This window comes from Scyliorhinus torazame, chromosome 13, assembly GCF_047496885.1.
Source record: "Scyliorhinus torazame isolate Kashiwa2021f chromosome 13, sScyTor2.1, whole genome shotgun sequence".
Classification (NCBI taxonomy): domain Eukaryota; kingdom Metazoa; phylum Chordata; class Chondrichthyes; order Carcharhiniformes; family Scyliorhinidae; genus Scyliorhinus; species Scyliorhinus torazame.
In genome coordinates this window covers 152276594-152295834 of record NC_092719.1, presented here as the reverse complement: position 1 = coordinate 152295834, position 19241 = coordinate 152276594, and the positions used below count along the sequence as shown (strand labels likewise).

Genomic DNA, 19241 nt, shown 5'->3' with positions numbered 1-19241 from the left:
GCTCTGCAGTTCCAATCAAAAGTAACTTGAAAAAACAGTAACAGAGAATGCCTACTGGCTCAGCTGAGGAAAAACACAGCCTTCAACTGGGGTTTTGCAAAAAAACAAAACTGAAACCAGAGAGCCACCCAGCTTATCCAGAAGCTTCTGAAGGGTTCCACCAATCGCAATTGACAGCAGGGGTGTACACCTATCCAATTGGCTGTTGGCCAAGCCTGTCAAAATGGGTCATCACTGATGTCAGAGCACATCCTGTTACTGTTTTTTAAAATTAAAGGTGTAGGCCCCAGCAATGCCCAGGTGCAGGAATTATAACAGCCAAAAGAACAGAAATTAAAAGGGAAACAAACAAGAGTCCAACGAGGTTTCACAAGAGGGTTCTTTACAATGAAAAAACTAATTTCAATTTAACTTGAGTGCTGTTAACCAGTTACTTGCTAACCAGACCAGTTTTTCACTTTGCACAACAATGATGGGCAGTTTTGCACATTGTTCATTGTATGTGAACGGAAGTGACACTCTACCACTTATGGGAAATTTTTCTCTTCCATAACTGAGCTGATATTGAATTAACTTTTCACAATACAGCAACTCAGAAATCACATCAACTGATGCATCGGTGTTAACCACAATGTCTACTGGAACTCCATACAATGCTATTTGGACCATGATGCCCTGCAAATTTCCACTGGACATCCTTGTTCTCCTGACCGTATTGATCTCAATTCACCCCTCATTGATCTGGTGCTGTTTGATGATCTTATGCCCTAATTGTCTTTTCCACCAGCCCGTGTTCTCTCTGTTTTGACCTTCTTGTGATGTGTCTTGGTGAGATTACCCTTCTTCTTGCAGCTGTAGCACTCTGCCTTCACAAATGGACAATTCAGCACTGAATGTTGGTCCAAGCACCAGGAGCAGGATTTTGTTGTCCCACTTTTGTTGCCCACTGCTATCTGCTTACTTATCTACAGCTTATTTTCTTCAGCAGATGACTGGTGATTGTTAATTCCAATATTTCTTGAGTTATACTCTGCCATGTATATGGACAATGTTGTTTGACAATTTATGTCAAAAGTTAACTTTGGCAATGTTATCAACTTCTTGTGAATGAATTCACTTTTTAAACCACAAAATATCTGTCCCGCAATGCTTTGTTTTGAAATTCACCAAAATTATAAAGGACAGTTTTCTCAAGGCCATGCTAAATGCTCCAATGTTCCTTGCTCCAGAATGACAGTTTACTACAATTTCCAAGGTTTTGAAATTGCTGCTTCAGCCATCTCTAATTCCAACCCCATGGCTGACTGAAACTCCTGCCTATAATATTAGACTAACCAATTGCCTCCCAATAGCCGGCAAGGTTTCAAAGTGCTACTCAAGCTTATTCAAAATGTTCAACAGCGGTATATTTATTGGCTTTGCTAGGGTGAGCATCTCCTACACTTCTGGGCCTGTGTCAGTCAAAGTTATCAACGTTTTCCTTTCTTCCACTGCCTGGTTGACGGGATTATCAGGATTTTTATGATATTGACAACAGTGAAAACATTTTTTAACCACTCCACATATTGATTGAAAGACTGTCATTAAATGTTGTACTCCCCCAGTTGCCCAATATGATTTGTCCACCCACCTGTACAACAGTCTATTTTTCACAGAAAAACACTCACAAGTTCCTTGGTTCATTAGCTGGAGGCTTCATTAGCCTATTTTGTATGACAAGGAAATTTGCAATCCCACACTTCTGGCCAAACTGTGATACCTTCTCAGAACAAAAGCATTTGTTTCTACAACATGGAGTCTGGTACAAATGTGAACTAGTTTCATCTGGTTTGGTTTATATACATGCATACAAACCGGCCATAAGAGGGTGCTATTACAGCTCCAAATACTAGAATTTCCAGTCATAGTGGGAACATCATAACCACAAAACTGAAGTGGTTTAATGACAAGGCACACCATAACCCGCTCAAGGTAACAAAGGAATTGTGGTATTCACCCACAACTTCTTATGTGATAACTTAACAAGTACCTTCTGAAAGTCCACGGGCGGGATTCTCCACTCCCACGCCGAAGTGGCCGCGCCGTCGTGAACGCCGTCGAGGTTCACGACGGCGCGGAACGGCCCCGGTCCCGACCGATTCAGGCCCTGACAATGGGCTAGGATCGGGGCCGCGTCATCTACATGCGCCAGGCCTTGTCGCCCGCATAAAAGCGACGGCGCAGAGATGGCGCGGCCGGCGCCGCATAACGGGCGTCATCCGCGCATGCGCGGTTGCCATCCTCTCTAAGTCCGCCCCGCAAGAACATGGGGGACGGATCTTGCGGGGCCACGCAAGGAAGGAGGTCCTCCTTCAGAGAGGACGGCCCGACGATCGGTGGGCACCGATCAAGGGCCACCCCACATTTCAGGTAAAGCCCGGTGCAGGATCCCCCCTCGCCCCCCCCACAGGCCGCCCCCCCAGCGTTCACGCACCGCTCACGACTGCAGCGACCAAGTGTGGACGGCGCCGGGGGGAACCCGTCGTTTTGGCCTGGCCGCTCGGCCCATCCGGGCCGGAGAATAGCGGGGGTGCCGGAGAATTGCCATTTTCGGTGTCTCCGGCGATTCTCCGGCCTGCAGCCCGCGAAACTCGACCAGGCCGTTCCCGCCGCTTGGGAGAATGGCCGGAGGGCGTCGGACCGGCGTCCCCGGAAATTATGGCGACCCAGGCGATTCTCCCCACCGGCGTGGGAGTGGAGAATCACGCCCCACATGTACAATACCATAACCTTTCAGAAGAACTAATTCTGCCAGGAGGGTTTGTACCTCTATGGTCACAGTTCAGCTGCTTCAGAGAGCACCTCCGCACTGAGACAATCTCTCTTTTCTCCATTGCAAATCAATCTCTCCCACCTTAGCCAGTGGCCAATTTTAAAAAAATTAATTTACAGATATGGGCATTGCTGGATAGGCCAGCATTTATTGCCCATCTCTAGTTGCCCTTCAAAAGGTTGGTGGTGAGTTGCCTTCCTTATCCGCTGCAGTCATGAGATGTAGGTACACCTACTGTGCTGTTAGGGAGGAATACTTTATCAATGTTAGAGAGCCTCCCAGTGGTCCTCTGGCCTCAGGAGCTTGCACGTCACCCTCAATTAGACAGCAAGCCTGCTTCCTGACCATTAATGGGCTGGCACTTCAAAAATCGAGGTGAATGTTTTCAGAACATGCATTGCGCGGTCAGGTCCCAGACCAGACCCCAACGTCAGGTTCCTGATCGCAGAATGTAAACCCCATGCACTATCTCTAAATGTTGGATTCTGAAAACTAAGCCTACTTTCTATCATATGAAACTCTTACATAGACGTATGCTTCAAACTGTAGTAAGCACACGACCATGGTGTTGATACCAACTAATTCGACAGGTCATATGGCCTCTGAAATTCCCAAGTTCAGAATCTCGTTGACAAGCAGCCAAATTCAGCCTGATAAAAAGAGGAAGTGCAGTGTCTCACTTTATTCAGCATGAATGGGCTTCGAGCTAATAGGTAATCTAAGGGTCACATACTGCATACGCTGCGCAGTTTCACATTTATTTTCTCTGGGTGCAAAATTATTTAATGCTGCGTTGTCACTTAAAATTCCTCTGGCCAACCCACAAGCATCTTAACGAGACTTGTGAGAACCGCGTCCCCTTAATTGAAGGGATTGCCAAATTAATTACATTTTTATCACAGAAAGGCTGAAAAAATGATCCTGTCTCATAATCTTTTCATAAGCCATACTTAACTGTCTCCCCACTACTGCCTGGAATTCTGGTTCTTTATTTACATTGTATTTCAGCATGGCAATTTTCTGTTGTGGCAAGTGGAGCAAGACAATAAAAAAAAGCTATTACAGACTGCAATTGCTGAGCCAGGGAACTTCTGTTATAGAACAAATCAGGAATAAAATTACAATTTCTCTATTCTCATAGCTTATATAAACCATATGTTAGATGCCAAAAGCGTGTTTAAGCACATTTGTAAGGGGAAATACTGAACAGTGCTCCCAGTTTTTGAACACCATAACTGAACAAACCACAATAAATTATAACATTGTACTTGAAGGATTGTGTAAAAGCCAATTTTTCAGACATTTTTAAGACTAATAAATGTTTACTGCATATTGAAATTAACAGCAATATATTTGCATTATGAATATCTTTTGTGTGTCATTTTGTTAGCATCTCTCTCTTTAACAATGAATAATGGCTTATTCATATCCTCATGATAGATTTAAAAACACATTATTGATGGGCTATATTTTTTCCACATTATTATCTATGATGATACATTAAGTGTTCAGAAGTAAGGAGTATCTGAATAAATCTTAGTGTAAAAAGTAACTCCGAAATACAGCCTTTTTGTTTTGTCCTGTTTGCTTCAATTCTACACTATTAATAGGACAGACCTATTACATTTGGATCTAGTTCAATCTTGTTTCATGGAATTCGTAATGAACCAGACAGGGCTATTTTGGCCATTGCAGCAGCTGCTCCCGACTCTTAAGTGTCGTGACTTTACACCACCATCCTGGTGGACTCCATTTTCCAATGACATTTGTAGAAAATGGGCAATTGCAATTTAATGAGGGGCTGCTGGCTGAAAATAATTTCGCTCCCTCTTTTGAGTTCTAAATGTGCCAGCATGATCGTGAAAGATATAATTTCCTATTCTCATTGCCGTTTGGAGACGGCTGGTGACATGGATACAGCCCTTCAGCTTTATTCCAGGCATGTTGCTGAAGCTAGCAGAACAGATGAAATGAAATGAAATGAAAATCACTTATTGTCACAAGTAGGCTTCAAATGAAGTTACTGTGAAAAGCCCCTAGTCACCACATTCCGGCGCCTGTTCGGGGAGGCTGGTACGGGAATTGAACCGTGCTGCTGGCCTGCCTTGGTCTGCTTTAAAAGCCAGCGATTTAGCCCAGTGTGCTAAACCAGCCCCTCAAGGTAAGTCACTAATATGAACAGATGCTAGATCTATAATGGTCTTTGTATCCTGTTTTGAAAGGATGGAGAAAATAATGCCTTTTAAAGTAAACCTGCACTTCAGTCTGCTGTGGTTTATTCAAATAAGGTGTTAGTGGTGTTGGCCAATGGACCACAATCATCTTGCAGTAATTAAGTTATAGAAGCACTTTCTAAAACAAAAATCCAATTGAAGCTCATTTTATTTGCCTTTTGAGATGCTGACCCACACAAACTATCAGAAGAGTATGACAAATATTTTTGACATTCTTGCTTAAGTACAAGTAATTGCAATATTTAATGGAAATAAGATTATCTTTTGATTTTTGTCTGTTAACTGGAGAAAAACAAAGTAACTTGAATATTCTATCACAACAGGTACAGATTTGTAGGGGTGTGTGGAATTTACTAAGCAAAGTTTGGAGCAGTTTAAGGCTCGTAATTTAAATCTGAAAAGTAAGTCGAGGGTGGATGGAAATTGTAAATCTAAATTTAAAACACTTCTCTTCTACTTTGTACTATTACCCCAGCTGAAGGGGAGATATGTAACCTGGCAGCGTCGTCATAGACCACCAGTAATATTGCTTAAAATGCAATGAGCAATCATGGCCTATGTTAAACCCTGCACTCAGGACAGTACGATGGTGCAGTGGTTAGCACTGCTACCTCACGGCACCGAGGACCTGGGTTCGATCCCGGCTCACTGTCCGTGTGGTGTTTTCACATTCTCCCCATGTCTGCGTGAGTCTCACCCCCACAAACTACAAATGTGCAGGGTAGGTGGATTGGCCACGCTAAATTGCCCCTTAATTGGAAAAGCCTGTACTCCTCCACTATCTCCGCCCCCCACCCCCCAACATACCCCATCACCACACCCTGCCTTCCCCCCCTCACCCCAACCTGTGACCCCCTACAACCTTTCTTGCTTCTCTGGGCAAAAACAAACTGAAGTTGTGTGCAAAACCATATTTTACCATTCAATAACATTGTATGAATGCACCATATCAACATGCTTCCTGAGAAAGTGATGTCCTGCAATTCTACCGAATACAAAACAAAGTTCTGTTGATCCACAACAAGAGAAAATAAGCTGAACTACTTTATATTAGTGGATTTAAAGCATGGAAATGACCATGACTGTTGAAATTGATTACATGGTGGACATTTGAAATTGATTACATAGCGTATACTTGAGACCGTGCATATGCACACATGATCACATTGTGGGACTCTGGTGGGACCAGATTAAAGTAAAATATATACATTGAATATTTCTCTGCCCTAGCAACATGGCAGATGCACAGCTTAGTAAATGTGAAAATATCAAATCATTCACAATGCTTTAAAAATCGGTGTTTACATTTTACACATTGTTACGTTTAGTTTTATGTTATCACAAAGACAGTTTAGAAAGAGTATAGAACAGAATATAATGAACTAAACATTTACTTGAACAATGATTCATTCGCCATTTCTTTTATCTGTTCCATTACCTTCTAAAGCTTCCATTGTTATTGGAAAATGGTGGTGCGAGATGGAACCCTGTGTAGAGGGAGAGGAGTGCAAGACATTACCAGATAATTCAGGATGGATGTGTGCTTCTGGCAATAGAGTTAAGACCACAAAGGTAAGATTGTATTTAGATGTATTTAGATCACATGGAAATTGCTCTGGCATTTTAAAGACAAACTGAAAATCTTAAACAATTGAATAAAAAGATGAAATAATTGAAGGTGCCTGCCGTTTTCCAATCCAGTCAGGTAATTTGGCTGTCATTTCTTTTTTTTTAAACATCTAACGTTGTGTAAAAATTCTGTCTCTCAAAGTCTCCTCTTGTCAGCTTTTCACACTATAGCCTTCTGCCAACACATCTGCTTTGTCAGCACATGGAGCTGTGGAATATGCGAGGCACAGAACATTAACAAAAAATTGGTTGTTGTGGGTGAATAAAAATAATTCACTGATTAATATTGAGAACAGATAAGCAATGGATTCAATACATTCTAATATTAGAAAACAATTTTATTATCCTGTACCCCACTGCTTCCAACACAGTCATGTACACCTCGTATGAGATATACATATATATTATGTGGAATTGGCCTTTTAATTAAGTAGTTAGGTTGACATCTATCTCCATTTCCCAGTTATGAAATAGTCTAGTCTAATGAAATTTAGGTGGTTGCAAGAGGTATGCTCACAGAAAAAAAAGATTTTTAACACTTCATTTGCTGCATTTTCGGCAATTTAGATTTACGTTATGATGAACAAGTGAAAAAAAATGTACTGGTTTTTTGACACTAGTGTACCGAACAGGCTCCGAAATGTGGCGACTATGGAACTTTCACAGTAACTTCACTGCAGTGTTGATGTAAGCCTACTTGTGACAATAATAAAGATTATTATTATGATTATGTCCCGCTCTCAGATGGGCATGGCCGAGGTGCTGTGGAGCCTGTCCTTGTTGCAGCTGGACATGGCTGAGACATTGCACAGCATGTCCCGCAGGACCTCAGCACAGTGGGCTAAACAGCTGTCTTGTAATGCAGAACAATGCCAGCAGCACTGGTTCAATTCCAGTACCAGCCTCCCCAGAGAAAACCCACTCAGACATGGGGAGAACGTGCAGACAGTGACCCAAGCCGGGAATCGAACTAGGGTCACTGTCCGCGTGGAGTTTGCACATTCTCCCCCGTGTTTGCATGGGTTTTGCCCCCACAACCCAAAAATGTGCAGGGTAAGAAGATTGGCCATGCTAAATTGTCCCTTAATTGGAAAAAATGAATTGGAAACTCTAAATTTACAAAAAAATATAAACCAGGTCTCCAAACCGCTCGATCCTTACCCCGTAATCTCGCATCTAACCCCCCCCCGTGCAAATCTATGATTACCGCAAATCGGTGCCCACACCAAGGCACCTTCCAACATCAAATGCTGTCGCCACTGTCCCCACACCCACAGGGCCGCCACTACCACCTTGGCCGGTGAGGCACCGTCAACAATGCCCCCAGACACAAATGCCTTCAAGAGGCACCCTCCATCCGCCCCCACGCCGACCCCTCCCCCACTACCCATTTCCTTACCGTAGCGATGTTTGCTGCCCAATAAGAAGTCATTATGTTTGGCAAGGCCAGCCCGTGCCCCCGTTCCAACAGGACCTTTTTAACCCGTGGGGTTTACCCACCCACACAAACCCCGAGATCAACAAATTAACTTTCCGAAAGAATGATTATGGGACGAAGATCAGGAAGTTCTGAAAAACAAATAAAAGCATCACTACTATGTTCAGTAATCTCCTGACATTCGCCAACAGTTATCTCCCCTTTACAAACCCCATCTGGTCTTCCCCTATCACCCCCGGCACACAGTCCTTAATCCGCGAGGCCAAGATCTTTGCCAACAATTTGGCGTCCGCATTTAACAACAAAATTAGCCGATAAGACACACACTGCTCTGGATCTTTATCCTTCTTTGATATGAGGGATACGGACACCTGCGAAAATGTAGGGGGGAGCTCCCCTTATCCATCACCTCATTATATGCTCTCACCAGCAGGGGCCCCATATCCCCAGCAAATGTCTTATAAAATTCGACAGGGAACTCATCCTGGCCCGGGGCCTTCCCTGCCTGCTTCACCCCATGCCCTCCATCACCTCAACCAGTCCAATGGGCACTTCTTAACCCCTCCACCAAGTGCTCCTCCACCCTGGGAAACTCCAACCCATCCAGAAATCGACGCATTCCCTCCCCCTCGGCTGATTCATTGAGCCTCCTATAGAACTCCTCAAAAGCCCTATTCACCCCACCGGGTCCAGCACCACCCTTCCCCTCCCGTCCTTCACGCTTCCAGTCTGCCGCTTTAGTGGGCCAGCATTCTGCTCACCTTCTCCCCGTGCTCATACACTGCCCCTCTGGCCCTCCACAACTACTCTACTGACTTCCCCTACCAACCCGAACTCCATCTGAAGCTTCTGCCTCTCCTTCAACAATCCCACCTCTGCGGCCTCCGAATACCTCCTAGTGCGAGTCCAGGTCTGGGATCTTCTCTAGTGCACGCCTCATGAACTCCATAGACATTCACCAAGACCACTGGCATCCCCTCCAGCTTCCCACTCACCATCACAAAACTTCCCTCCCGAATCTGGCACAATATTCCCCACCTCAAAAGCCACCCGCTTGTTTACCAGCACCGCCACCTCCCCGCGTCTACATATCTAATCCTGAATGAAAGACTTGTCCTACCTATCCTTTCCTTAGCCTAGTCGGGACCCCGATCTTCAAGTGTGCTTCTTGCAGAAATGCCGCGTCCCCCTTCAAGTTCCTCAAGTGTGCTAACACACGTGACCGTTTGACTGGCCTGTTCAGCCTTCTCACATTCAAAATGACCAACCTAATCCCCCCCCCCCACCACCACCACCTCTCCCCGGGCCAATCAATCATATCACTTCTTGGACCAATCCTCGGCTTGTGTCACGCAACCCTCCAGGCCCACCCCCCACCCTCGGGCATCCACCGTCACCACCTCCTTTCTTGCTGTGGCACAGCAACCAACGCTTTGTCAGCAGCACCCCCCCCCCCCCCCCCCCGCACTCCCCCCTCGCTTCCCCTCACCTCCCCCAAGCAAAACAACAAACCCATCCCCCTCTGCTACACTAACCACCCGGTCACCCCCCACTGCACTTCCGTTAACTAGCACACCCAGCTAGCCCTGGCAGCCCACCCATGGCGCCAAACCGCCTACCCCCACTGATACCCCTCCCCCTCGCTCGCACACTTCCATATCGAAAACAACAATGAAATAAGAAAAAGGTGCGCTCACCCTCCATGTTTCCCAAATACCCGCCACAGATCCCAACAAGGTCTCTCCAAAAAAGAGAGGTTTTCCCATAATCAACAAACAAAAGGCAACAAAAACGAAAAAGGCAGAAAAAAACCAACATCCCCTCACACCTCCTCCACAGTTCAATGTCCACCTTCTCCTGCCAGTCCATCAAATAATCTATAGTCTCCTCTGTGTCCCAAAATAATGTTCTCGGCCGTTGTGAGTCACCCAGAGGTGGGCCGGGTACAGCATCCCAAACTTCACCCCCTTCTTAAAGAGGGCAACCTTCACTCAATTAACCCGGCTCTCCTCTTAGTCAGTTCCGCACCCAACTCCTGGTACACCTGGAGCTCATTACCTTCTCAGGAGCACCTCCTCGTCTGTCTTTTCCATTGCATTGTCTTCTCCTTGTTGAGGAATCGGTGGAGCTACACCAATATTGCCATCGACGGCGCGTTCGCCTGTGGGTTCCTCATCAGTGCACTACTCACTCGGTCGACCTCCAGGGGCCGGTCAAAGGCCCCCTCCCCCATCAGCGTCTGCAACATCTTGCCTACATATGAGCCAGCATCTGCTTCCTCGATGCCCCTCGTGCTCCCCCACTACCTCCTCCATCTTCTGAATAGCCTGGCCCTTGGACTCCAGCCACTGTTCCACCTGATCAATTCCAGCTGTTAGTGGTTCCACCGTCTTGACTAGGTCTTGTGGGCTTACCTCCTCTGCCAGCTGAACTTCTCATTTAAGAAGTCCACCAGCTGCTCTGTTGGCATCGAGGCTGGTACGGCTGGCCCTTTACCCTCTTCCATCTTCACCTGTAGAGCACAAAGAATTTCTTACTCCAACAGCTCTCTTCTTCTCGACCCACTTCTTGTCCGTGGATCCATCCACCAGCACAACCAGTGAAGTTAACTTCTCTCAACCACCTCTACCCCTTTTCCACTAAAACATCCATCCGATAAACGGGGAAAAGGCCCAAAAAAACTGCCTCGAGCGGGAGCTGCCAAATGTGCGACCACCCACTCCATGGCCGTCACCGGAAGTCCGGTCCAGTTCAGATTTTGACCTATGCTAACTCCCAGGATGTTGATGATGGGGGCTTCAGCAATGGCAATGGCGCTGAATGCCAAGGGGAGATGGTTAGATTTACACTTAGAACAATGAACAAAGAAATTTACAGCACAGGAAGAGGCCCTTCGGCCCTCTAAGCCTGCACCGACCATGCTGCCCCTCTGAACTAAAACCCCCAACCCTTCCGGGTACCATATCCCTCTATTCCCATCCTATTCATGTATTTGTCAAGACGTCCCTTAAAATGTCTCTATCGTATCTGCTTCCACCACCTCCCCCGGCAGCAAGTTTCAGGCTCCCACCACCCTCACCCTTAAAAACTTGCCTCGTACATCCCCGTTAAACGTTGCCCCTCGCACCTTAGACCTATGCCACCTAGTAATTGACTCTTCCATCCTGGGAAAAAGCTTCTGAGGTCCACTCTACCCATGCCAAGGCCCCTCATGGCAGACTGGTACAGAAGATGAAGTCGCACAAGATCAGAGGTCAGCTGGCAAGGTGGATACAGACCTCGATCAGGTCGTTCTCAACCTCCGTTGTTCCAGTGAGAACAAACTAAGTTTCTCCAACCTTTCCTCATAGCTAATGCCGTCCATACCAGGCAACATCCTGGTAGATCTTTTCTGTACCCTCTCCAAAACCTCCACATCCTTCTGGTAGTGTGGCGACTAGATTTGAACACTAGATTCCAAGTGTGCCCTGACTAAGGTTCTCTACAGCTTCAACATGTCTTGCTAATTTTTAAACTCAATGCCCCAGCCGATGAAGACAAGCATGTCATATGTCTTCTTGACTACCTTCTCCACCTGCCTTGCCACTTTCAGTGACCTGTGTACCTGTACACCCAAATCCTTCTGCCTATCAATACTCTTAAGGGTTCTGCCATTTGCTGTATATTTCCCATCTGAATTAGACCTTCCAAAATGCATTACCTCACATTTGTCCAGATTAAACTCCACCTATCATCACTCCACCCAAGTTTCCAACCGATCAATATCCTGCTGTATCCTCTGACGGTCCTCATTGTTATCCACAATTCCACTAACCTTTGTGTCATCCGTAAACTTGCCAGTCAAACCAGTTACATTTTCCTCCAAATCTTTTGGGCTGGATTCTCCGCAGCCACGTGTCGAAATTGCGGCTGGCGCAGGGGCGGAGAATCCACTTTCACGGTGTAATCAGGCCTGGCACCATGCCGGCGATTCTCCGGGCCCTGAAAATTGGCATGACCCTGAAAATTGGCATTTTGGGAGAATCCAGCCCTTTATATATATTACAAACAGCAAGGGTCCCATCACTGGTCCCTGAGGAACGCTACTAGTCACAGCCCTCCATTCAGAAATGCACACTTCCGCTGCTATTCTCTGTCTTTCATGACAGAGCCAGTTCTGTATCCATCTTGCCAGCTGACCTCTGATCCTGTGCGACTTCATCTTCTGTACCAGTCTGCCATGAGGGGCCTTGTCAAAGGCCTTACTGAAGTCCATGTAGACAACATCCACTGCCCTACCCTCAATCATCTTCGTCACTTCCTTGAAAAACTCAATCAAGTTAGTAAGACACGACCTCCCCTTTACAAAACCATGTTGCCTCTTACTAATACATCCACTTATTTTAAATTCTGTCTCGAAGTACTCATTTAATACCTCGCCCAATTCCTCTGGCTCCACGCATGTATTCCCTCCCCGTCCTTGAATGAGCCAACCCTCTACCTGGCTACCCTCTTGCTCTTTATATATGTATAAAAAGCCATGGGATTTTCCTTAATCCGACTGGCCAATGACTTTTTTTGACCCCTTTTAGCCCTCCTGACTCCTTGCTTAAGTTTCTTCCTACTTTCCTTGTATTCCACACTTGCTTTGTGTGTTCCCAGCCTCCTGTCCTTGACAAATGCTTCCTTTTTCTTTTTGACTAGGGGATGTTGGACATGGTCATTTCCTGGCACTTTGTGTAGTGCACATGTTACTTGCCACTTATCAGCCCAAGCCTGAATACTTTCCAAGTCTTATTGCATATGGACATGGGCTGCTTCAGTATTTGAGGAGTCATGAATGGCATTGAACATTACCAGCGAACATTTCCATCTTTGATCTTATGTTGGAGGAAAGGTCATTGATGAAGCAAATGAAGATAGTTGAGCCCAGGACACTACACTTTGGAGCTCCTGCAGTGATGTCCTGGGACTCAGATGATTGGTCTCCAACAACCATAACCACTCTCCTCTGTGCTAGGTATGACAAAGGAGACTTTTCTCCTTGATTCCCATTGACTTTAATTTTAAACAGTGAAGAGGATAATAATGAATTTCAAGAGGACATAGGTAGGCTGATGACACTGATGGACACAAGGCAGTTGAAATTCCTTAAAGGAAAGTATGAGGTGATACATTTTGTTAAAAAAAATAAGGCAAGAAAATGCAACCTAAACGTTACAGTTTCAACAGAGAAGCAAGCAGAGAGAGTGACCCTGGGGTATTTGTGGCTGCTTGTGACCGGGTGGAGTGACTGCCCTTGACATCAAGGCAGCATTTGCCTGAGTATGGCATCAAGGAGCCCGAGCTAAACTGGAGTCAATGGGAATCTGGGGGGGAATTCTCTGCTGGTTGGAGTCCTACCTGACACAAAGGAAGGACTTTCTTTGATTGTGGTGGTGATTGGACGTCAATTATCTCAACTCCAGGACATCACTGCAGGAGTTCCTCAGGGTAGCGTTCCAGGCCCAACCATTTTCAACTGCTTCATCAATGACCTTCCATTTCACAGATTATCAAGATGAGGGTAGTTCCTTCTCGGAGATTAAGCACAGGGAGCAGGAGTTGATTAGGAGTAAACAGGATTGACCTGCACTGTAATCTTTCAGACGCAACAGTGCTGTGCTACCATTCAGAATAGTTAAAAATAAAGAAACGCCAATTCCGACAGAGCCCTATCCTTGCCCATTTGGACAAAACTTACACCAACCAGTGGAATGGGCCCTACAGTTTTACAACCAGTTAGATGGTGAGATCATCCTTATGAGAAAAATTCGATGATCACACTGATGTTAGACATAATGTGCAATTTGAAGTTTAAAAAAATCTATTTCTTAACACATCATGTATTAAATAGAATCAGTTATATTAGTTACCATTTAAATACAATACTCCATCACCCACAGTTTTGTCCCCAAACAATCACATATCAACTTCTTCAAATGGCACAAATGTACAGTCATTATGGAGAATGTTGCCCTAAAATTGGATAATGGAGGGAGCTGGCGCATCAATTGCACTATATCAGTAAGAGAGTGGTTATGAGTAGAATAATTTAGTTAAAGTCAATGCGGCACCAAACATGAAATGTGTGCACCCTGCATTAATATTCTGTGAGCACGTCATGAGGATTTGGAAGGCAAATCTGAATACAAATCTTTTTTTTTTGTAATTGATATTTAATTTCTTGGTTTCCCTCTCCCACCCTTCTTAAATAATGAAGTGACACTGATTATTTTCCAATCCAATGGGGAACATTCATGAATCTAGAGAATTCTGCAAGATCATGATTAATGTGTCTGCAGTTTCCTCACCTACTTATTTTAATAAGCTCGGGCGGAAACCATCAGGTCCTGGAGATTTGTGCACTGTACAATGGGAAGAATGGTGTTGAATTTATATGAGTGTTGCATGAAAATAATTGTCCTATTTATTGAGAATAATCATCAAGAAAAAATAATGGCATAAATTGGAAAGTTGAAGTTTTTCTGAAATATTACAATAGTGAAAATCAAATTTTTAAGTACCAAGACTTCCCTAGGATTTTGCCCAACTTGTGAAAATTCCTTGATGGTAATTACATATCACTTAAGCAGTATAACATGGTAATCTAAGATAGACTTTTAAACCAATTTCTAGTTTCTTATTTTGAAGGAGGCAAGATTATTATTGACAAATTAATTTTGAGAATGGTTTTGAATTGTAACATTGGTGTGAAAACTTTGCAGTATAACAGTTCATCTGTCATGGTCCCTTTATCCAAAAAAACATGTTGATGATGGAGTATAGAAAACAGGAGTACAGTATTTAGCTCCTCAAGCCTGTTTGGCATTCAGTTAATTGGATAATGGCTAATATGGATCTCAATTCTATTTACCTGCCTTAGTTCCATATCTCTCGATTCCCTGGTCCAACAAAAATAATATTCTAAATTCAAGTTAGTATTGATTGGTTTTTGAATGATATGATGTATTATTTATAAGACATTTTATTTGGAATATCAATGTCGACCAATATTGAAATGGATGGTTTATTGGAGAATTTATCATTGTAACTGAATTATGCTACACCCACAATTGTAACATCAGGATAACCATCTCACTACAAGGTGCAAACGATAATTGTCATTCCTGTAAATAAATATGTTTTATGTAGTGTTTCTTTTTAGTGTTATGTAGTCATTCAATTTTAAAGTATGCCCTGGAACATTGTCCAGGAGAACAACAGAAGTTTGCAAAAGGAAATATTTGCAAGTTGATTTTAATATGACAACGATTTGGGCAAAGTTGCTGAAAAAGTGCAAACAATGAAAGTCAGGCTAGTATCTCCTCCTCCTCCTTCAGGTTCCATGCCCCAAGAGGGTGTTGGTGACCATGGATTTCCATTAAATTGGTCCGTGCTTGTGCTTGGTAAAGTGATGCAGCAATTTGCCATTCTACAATATGGCTGACCAGGAAAATCTCCCTATCATCAGGTATATTTACAGGCTGATAATCAACCTGTGTGGCCACATTTATACATGCACCTTCCGTGGTCACAAAGTCCTGAAGTGGGACTTGAACATGGAGCCTCTGGCCCAGAGATAGGCATGCTACACTGTGCCATAAAACCTCCTGTTCAATATCTCATACAATAAAAAAAACTAATCCCGTAAAGACTAATAAAAAAGGCATAGTACAAGTCCCAGCCCAGCAACACTAGGTGACCCTAGTGACCCTTACTCAGTAAGGCTGGTCTTAAAGTGACAATCAACATGTTCCTCCCCTTTAACTCCTTTTTCTATCTTTATTTACCAAATTACTTTATACAGGTGAAGAGAAAACACTATCTAAATCTGAGAAATAATTACTTTTGTACTTAGTCATGAATTTTAATTACACACTATATGCATAGATTTGACAATTGTAAATCAAGTCTTTGAGGAGGTTTCCTGTTCCTGGTAGAGCAGCAAAATTCTGTTGTTTGAGCTGCTTCCACAGGATCGACATTAACAGGAACTGTACTAATCGGTGTCAATGAAGACATCAGTTATGTCTATAACAGGTCGCTCAGGTACTTTAGTGCTTATGGGTTCGAAATAATTTCTTGATGGCAAAACTGACTGCCAGAATGTTTACTCCGCAAATGGTCCATGCGTTTATGAACAATCCGTCCCTCCATGTCTATTTTGTATGAAAGGGCCCCATGTCAGAGACAATTCCTTGAATCCAATTTGGTTTACTCCCAAGGTTTTTCACATACAAGGTTTCATCTACAATAAATTTAAAGCTTCACTATGCGAATCATGGCTTGTTTTCTGATTACCTTGGCTGGCCTCTACCATCGCTGGTAAATTTGTAAACATGAGACTCCATTTCATTCTGAGATGACGGTTCATTAGCAAATCTGCTAGTGGAACTCAAGTTGTTGCATATGGAGGGGTACGGTAACGAAGAAGGAAGCATGAAGCTTTGGTTTCCAAGGTTCCTTAGGCCAGAATCAAAAGTTTGGATGGCTCTCTAGGCATTTGATGCTGGATTGTAAAGCTCAGTTCTGACGTGTTTTATACCATTGAGACTGGTAAAGTTTTGAAATTTAGCACTTGGGAATATGTTTCCATTGTCTGATACCATCAGCAGGATTCTCCGATTCTGAGACTAAGGACATGTGTCTAGTCTTACGACCAGAACGTCGGTGCCACCCCTGCACCGATGCTCTGCCCAGTGGGGGGCTAGCAGCCGCGCCACGTAAAGCCCCCAGCTTCACCTGCAGATATGGATGGAGAATTGCCTGGTCCGTGGCTGTGCATGCACGTGGCGGCAACCTGCAGCAGCCGCGCCGTACACCATGACGCCAGCCGCATGCGGACCCGGCCTGCCAGATGTGCCCCCCTGTAACCTACCTCGCCACTCCTGGACCACCCACCACCAATCCCCCCAGCCCACCCCCAAAGCCCCCCCCCCCCCCAAGCCAGTGGAACAGCTCCTCCCCAACTGCAGCGGCGTTGACACAGTCCGCAGCCGCCACGTGAGGTCCCTGAAAACTGAGCACACACGACCGATGCCATGGGAAGTTGGCTCATAAGAGGCGGAGCATCGGGGGGGAGCCTCATGTGATGTCCTGAGGCCGTCCCAACGGTATGCGACGTACTCAGCGATTACGACATTTTTGAGGGGGCGGAGCATCTGAAAAATGGAGCCGCCCTCGATTTCGGCATAAAAGCGTATTCTCTGGCCAATCGCCAAACGCAATTTCAGCGTCGGCAACCGGAGAATCCAGCCCACTATGTTGACGCCAACGCAAAATTTGTGGACTTTCACGAAAGCAAAACTGCCGCCACACCTGGACCAATTCTGATACTGTTAAGGGGCTAGCACCGGCGCCACGTGGAACACAATGGATTCTAATGAGAAACAGTATTGGATTCGACAGATCTGCAATTGATGCTCAGGAAGCTGACAAGCTGCAGCTGCCTGTACACATTTTACTCCCCACACACACCATTCCAGTCAACAAGATGGCAGCAAGAAGAGCAACTCCAAGCTTCACCAACGGCGGGTTGGAGACCCTTCTGGATGTGGTGGAGGAGAGGCGGTTGACCCTGTACACCGACTCGGGAAGGAGACTGCCCTTCATCGTGCCTGGGTGCAGGTGGCAGAGGCGGTCAGCACCGTAGGCAAAATAGTCCGGACCGGCCTGCACTGCTGACAAAAACTGCACCACCTCCTCAGGGTGGCCAGGGTGAGTAGGCAGCACTCTGCCCCTGGCACCAACCTGTGTCCCACATACCTGTAAACTAACCCCTCCCCCAACCCGGAGGGCGGCCGTACCCCCACCCTGCCCCACATGCCGACACCCATGCTGGCCTCCACGGCCAGGAGCCCTGGTCACCGAGGCCACCAGCTGCATAGGCTGCATGAGTCAGACTGTCTAACACTGTCGTTTTCTGTTCCCTGCCCCCCACCCCCAGGGGAAGGCCACGCACAACCGCTGGGAGTAGGAGAAGACCAGAGGGGGACCACTGGACCTGCAGCCCCTGACTGTGGCCGAACCGAGGACCCTGGACATGGTTGGTGGCCGGGTGGGAAGGGAGGTTGGTGAGGTGGTGCTCGGCCTCGGGCAAGGAAGTGAGACCCCACTTAGTTACAGTTCCCCATGACACATGTGTCAAACCCACCCCCCAACACCACCCTCACCCCAACACCACCCTCACTGCCACATCACCCTCACCCCAATACCACCTTCACCCCCACATCACCCTCGCCCCCACACCAGCCTCACTCGCACACCACCATCCTGCACCCCCACCCACACGCCGACCTCTGTGGTGATATGCATATCTGTATATAATTGTAGATAGTTGCACCAATGTATATATCTGTATATAACAGTACCAGAGTATATAGCTGATGATCAATACATGTAGTGACAGTCATGACCTCCTGCCAGTAGGTGGAACCAGACACCCATGAAGACACAGGGGACGGACAAGACGACAGCACTTGGTAGCAGGATGGACAATGAGACAGTCGCATCTCACCGTAGCTCCACATTAACTTAAATATAATTGTCTGTATATTGAATTGCATGATTACCTTTCTGTGTGTCAAGAATAAATACTTATTGCAACCACACCCATGTTCTATGCGTGTGTTCGTAATCAGGGGAGCCACAGAACACAACAACCCCAACTCCCCCCCGGTCCATGGTCTAATCATGCATCTTGTCTTGTGTCTTACAGGACCTGCTGGGGATGGAGTGGGTCCATCTGTCGTCCCCTGCCCCTAGCCAGTGCCACAGCCAGTGCCCCACCGTGAGCCCAGCAATGACGAGGAGAGCAGCTCAGACACCACATACCTGTAAACTGGAGACCCCCGAGCTCAGGTCGGAGGATGACAGGGATTTTCCGTCACAGCTGTCTCCAACACCCGCCACCTCCCAGAGGCACTCACCTCAATTGGGCATGTTGGTGAAGAGATTCCTGGGACACTGTCTAGTGCTATCATGGACCTGAATGTCTACACCACGGGGTCCATCCAGGTGCCAAATGGGGACCTGTCTGGGATCTCACAGATCTCGGTGCACAGGTGCATCTGTGTCATCACGGAGGCCCTATATGCCCTGGCAGCCC

At 45.8% G+C, this 19241-nt stretch overlaps 1 protein-coding gene across 3 annotated transcripts in view; it reads left to right on the top strand.

Moving 5' to 3' along the window:
• tafa1b (TAFA chemokine like family member 1b) overlaps positions 1-19241 on the top strand; it is a 796909-nt gene that overhangs the window by 697836 nt on the left and 79832 nt on the right. For all 3 annotated transcript variants that reach the window (XM_072472296.1, XM_072472295.1, XM_072472297.1), the window contains exon 4: positions 6494-6618. In XM_072472296.1, coding sequence (XP_072328397.1) covers positions 6494-6618 — 125 coding nt within the window. The remainder of the gene's footprint in view (positions 1-6493; positions 6619-19241) is intronic.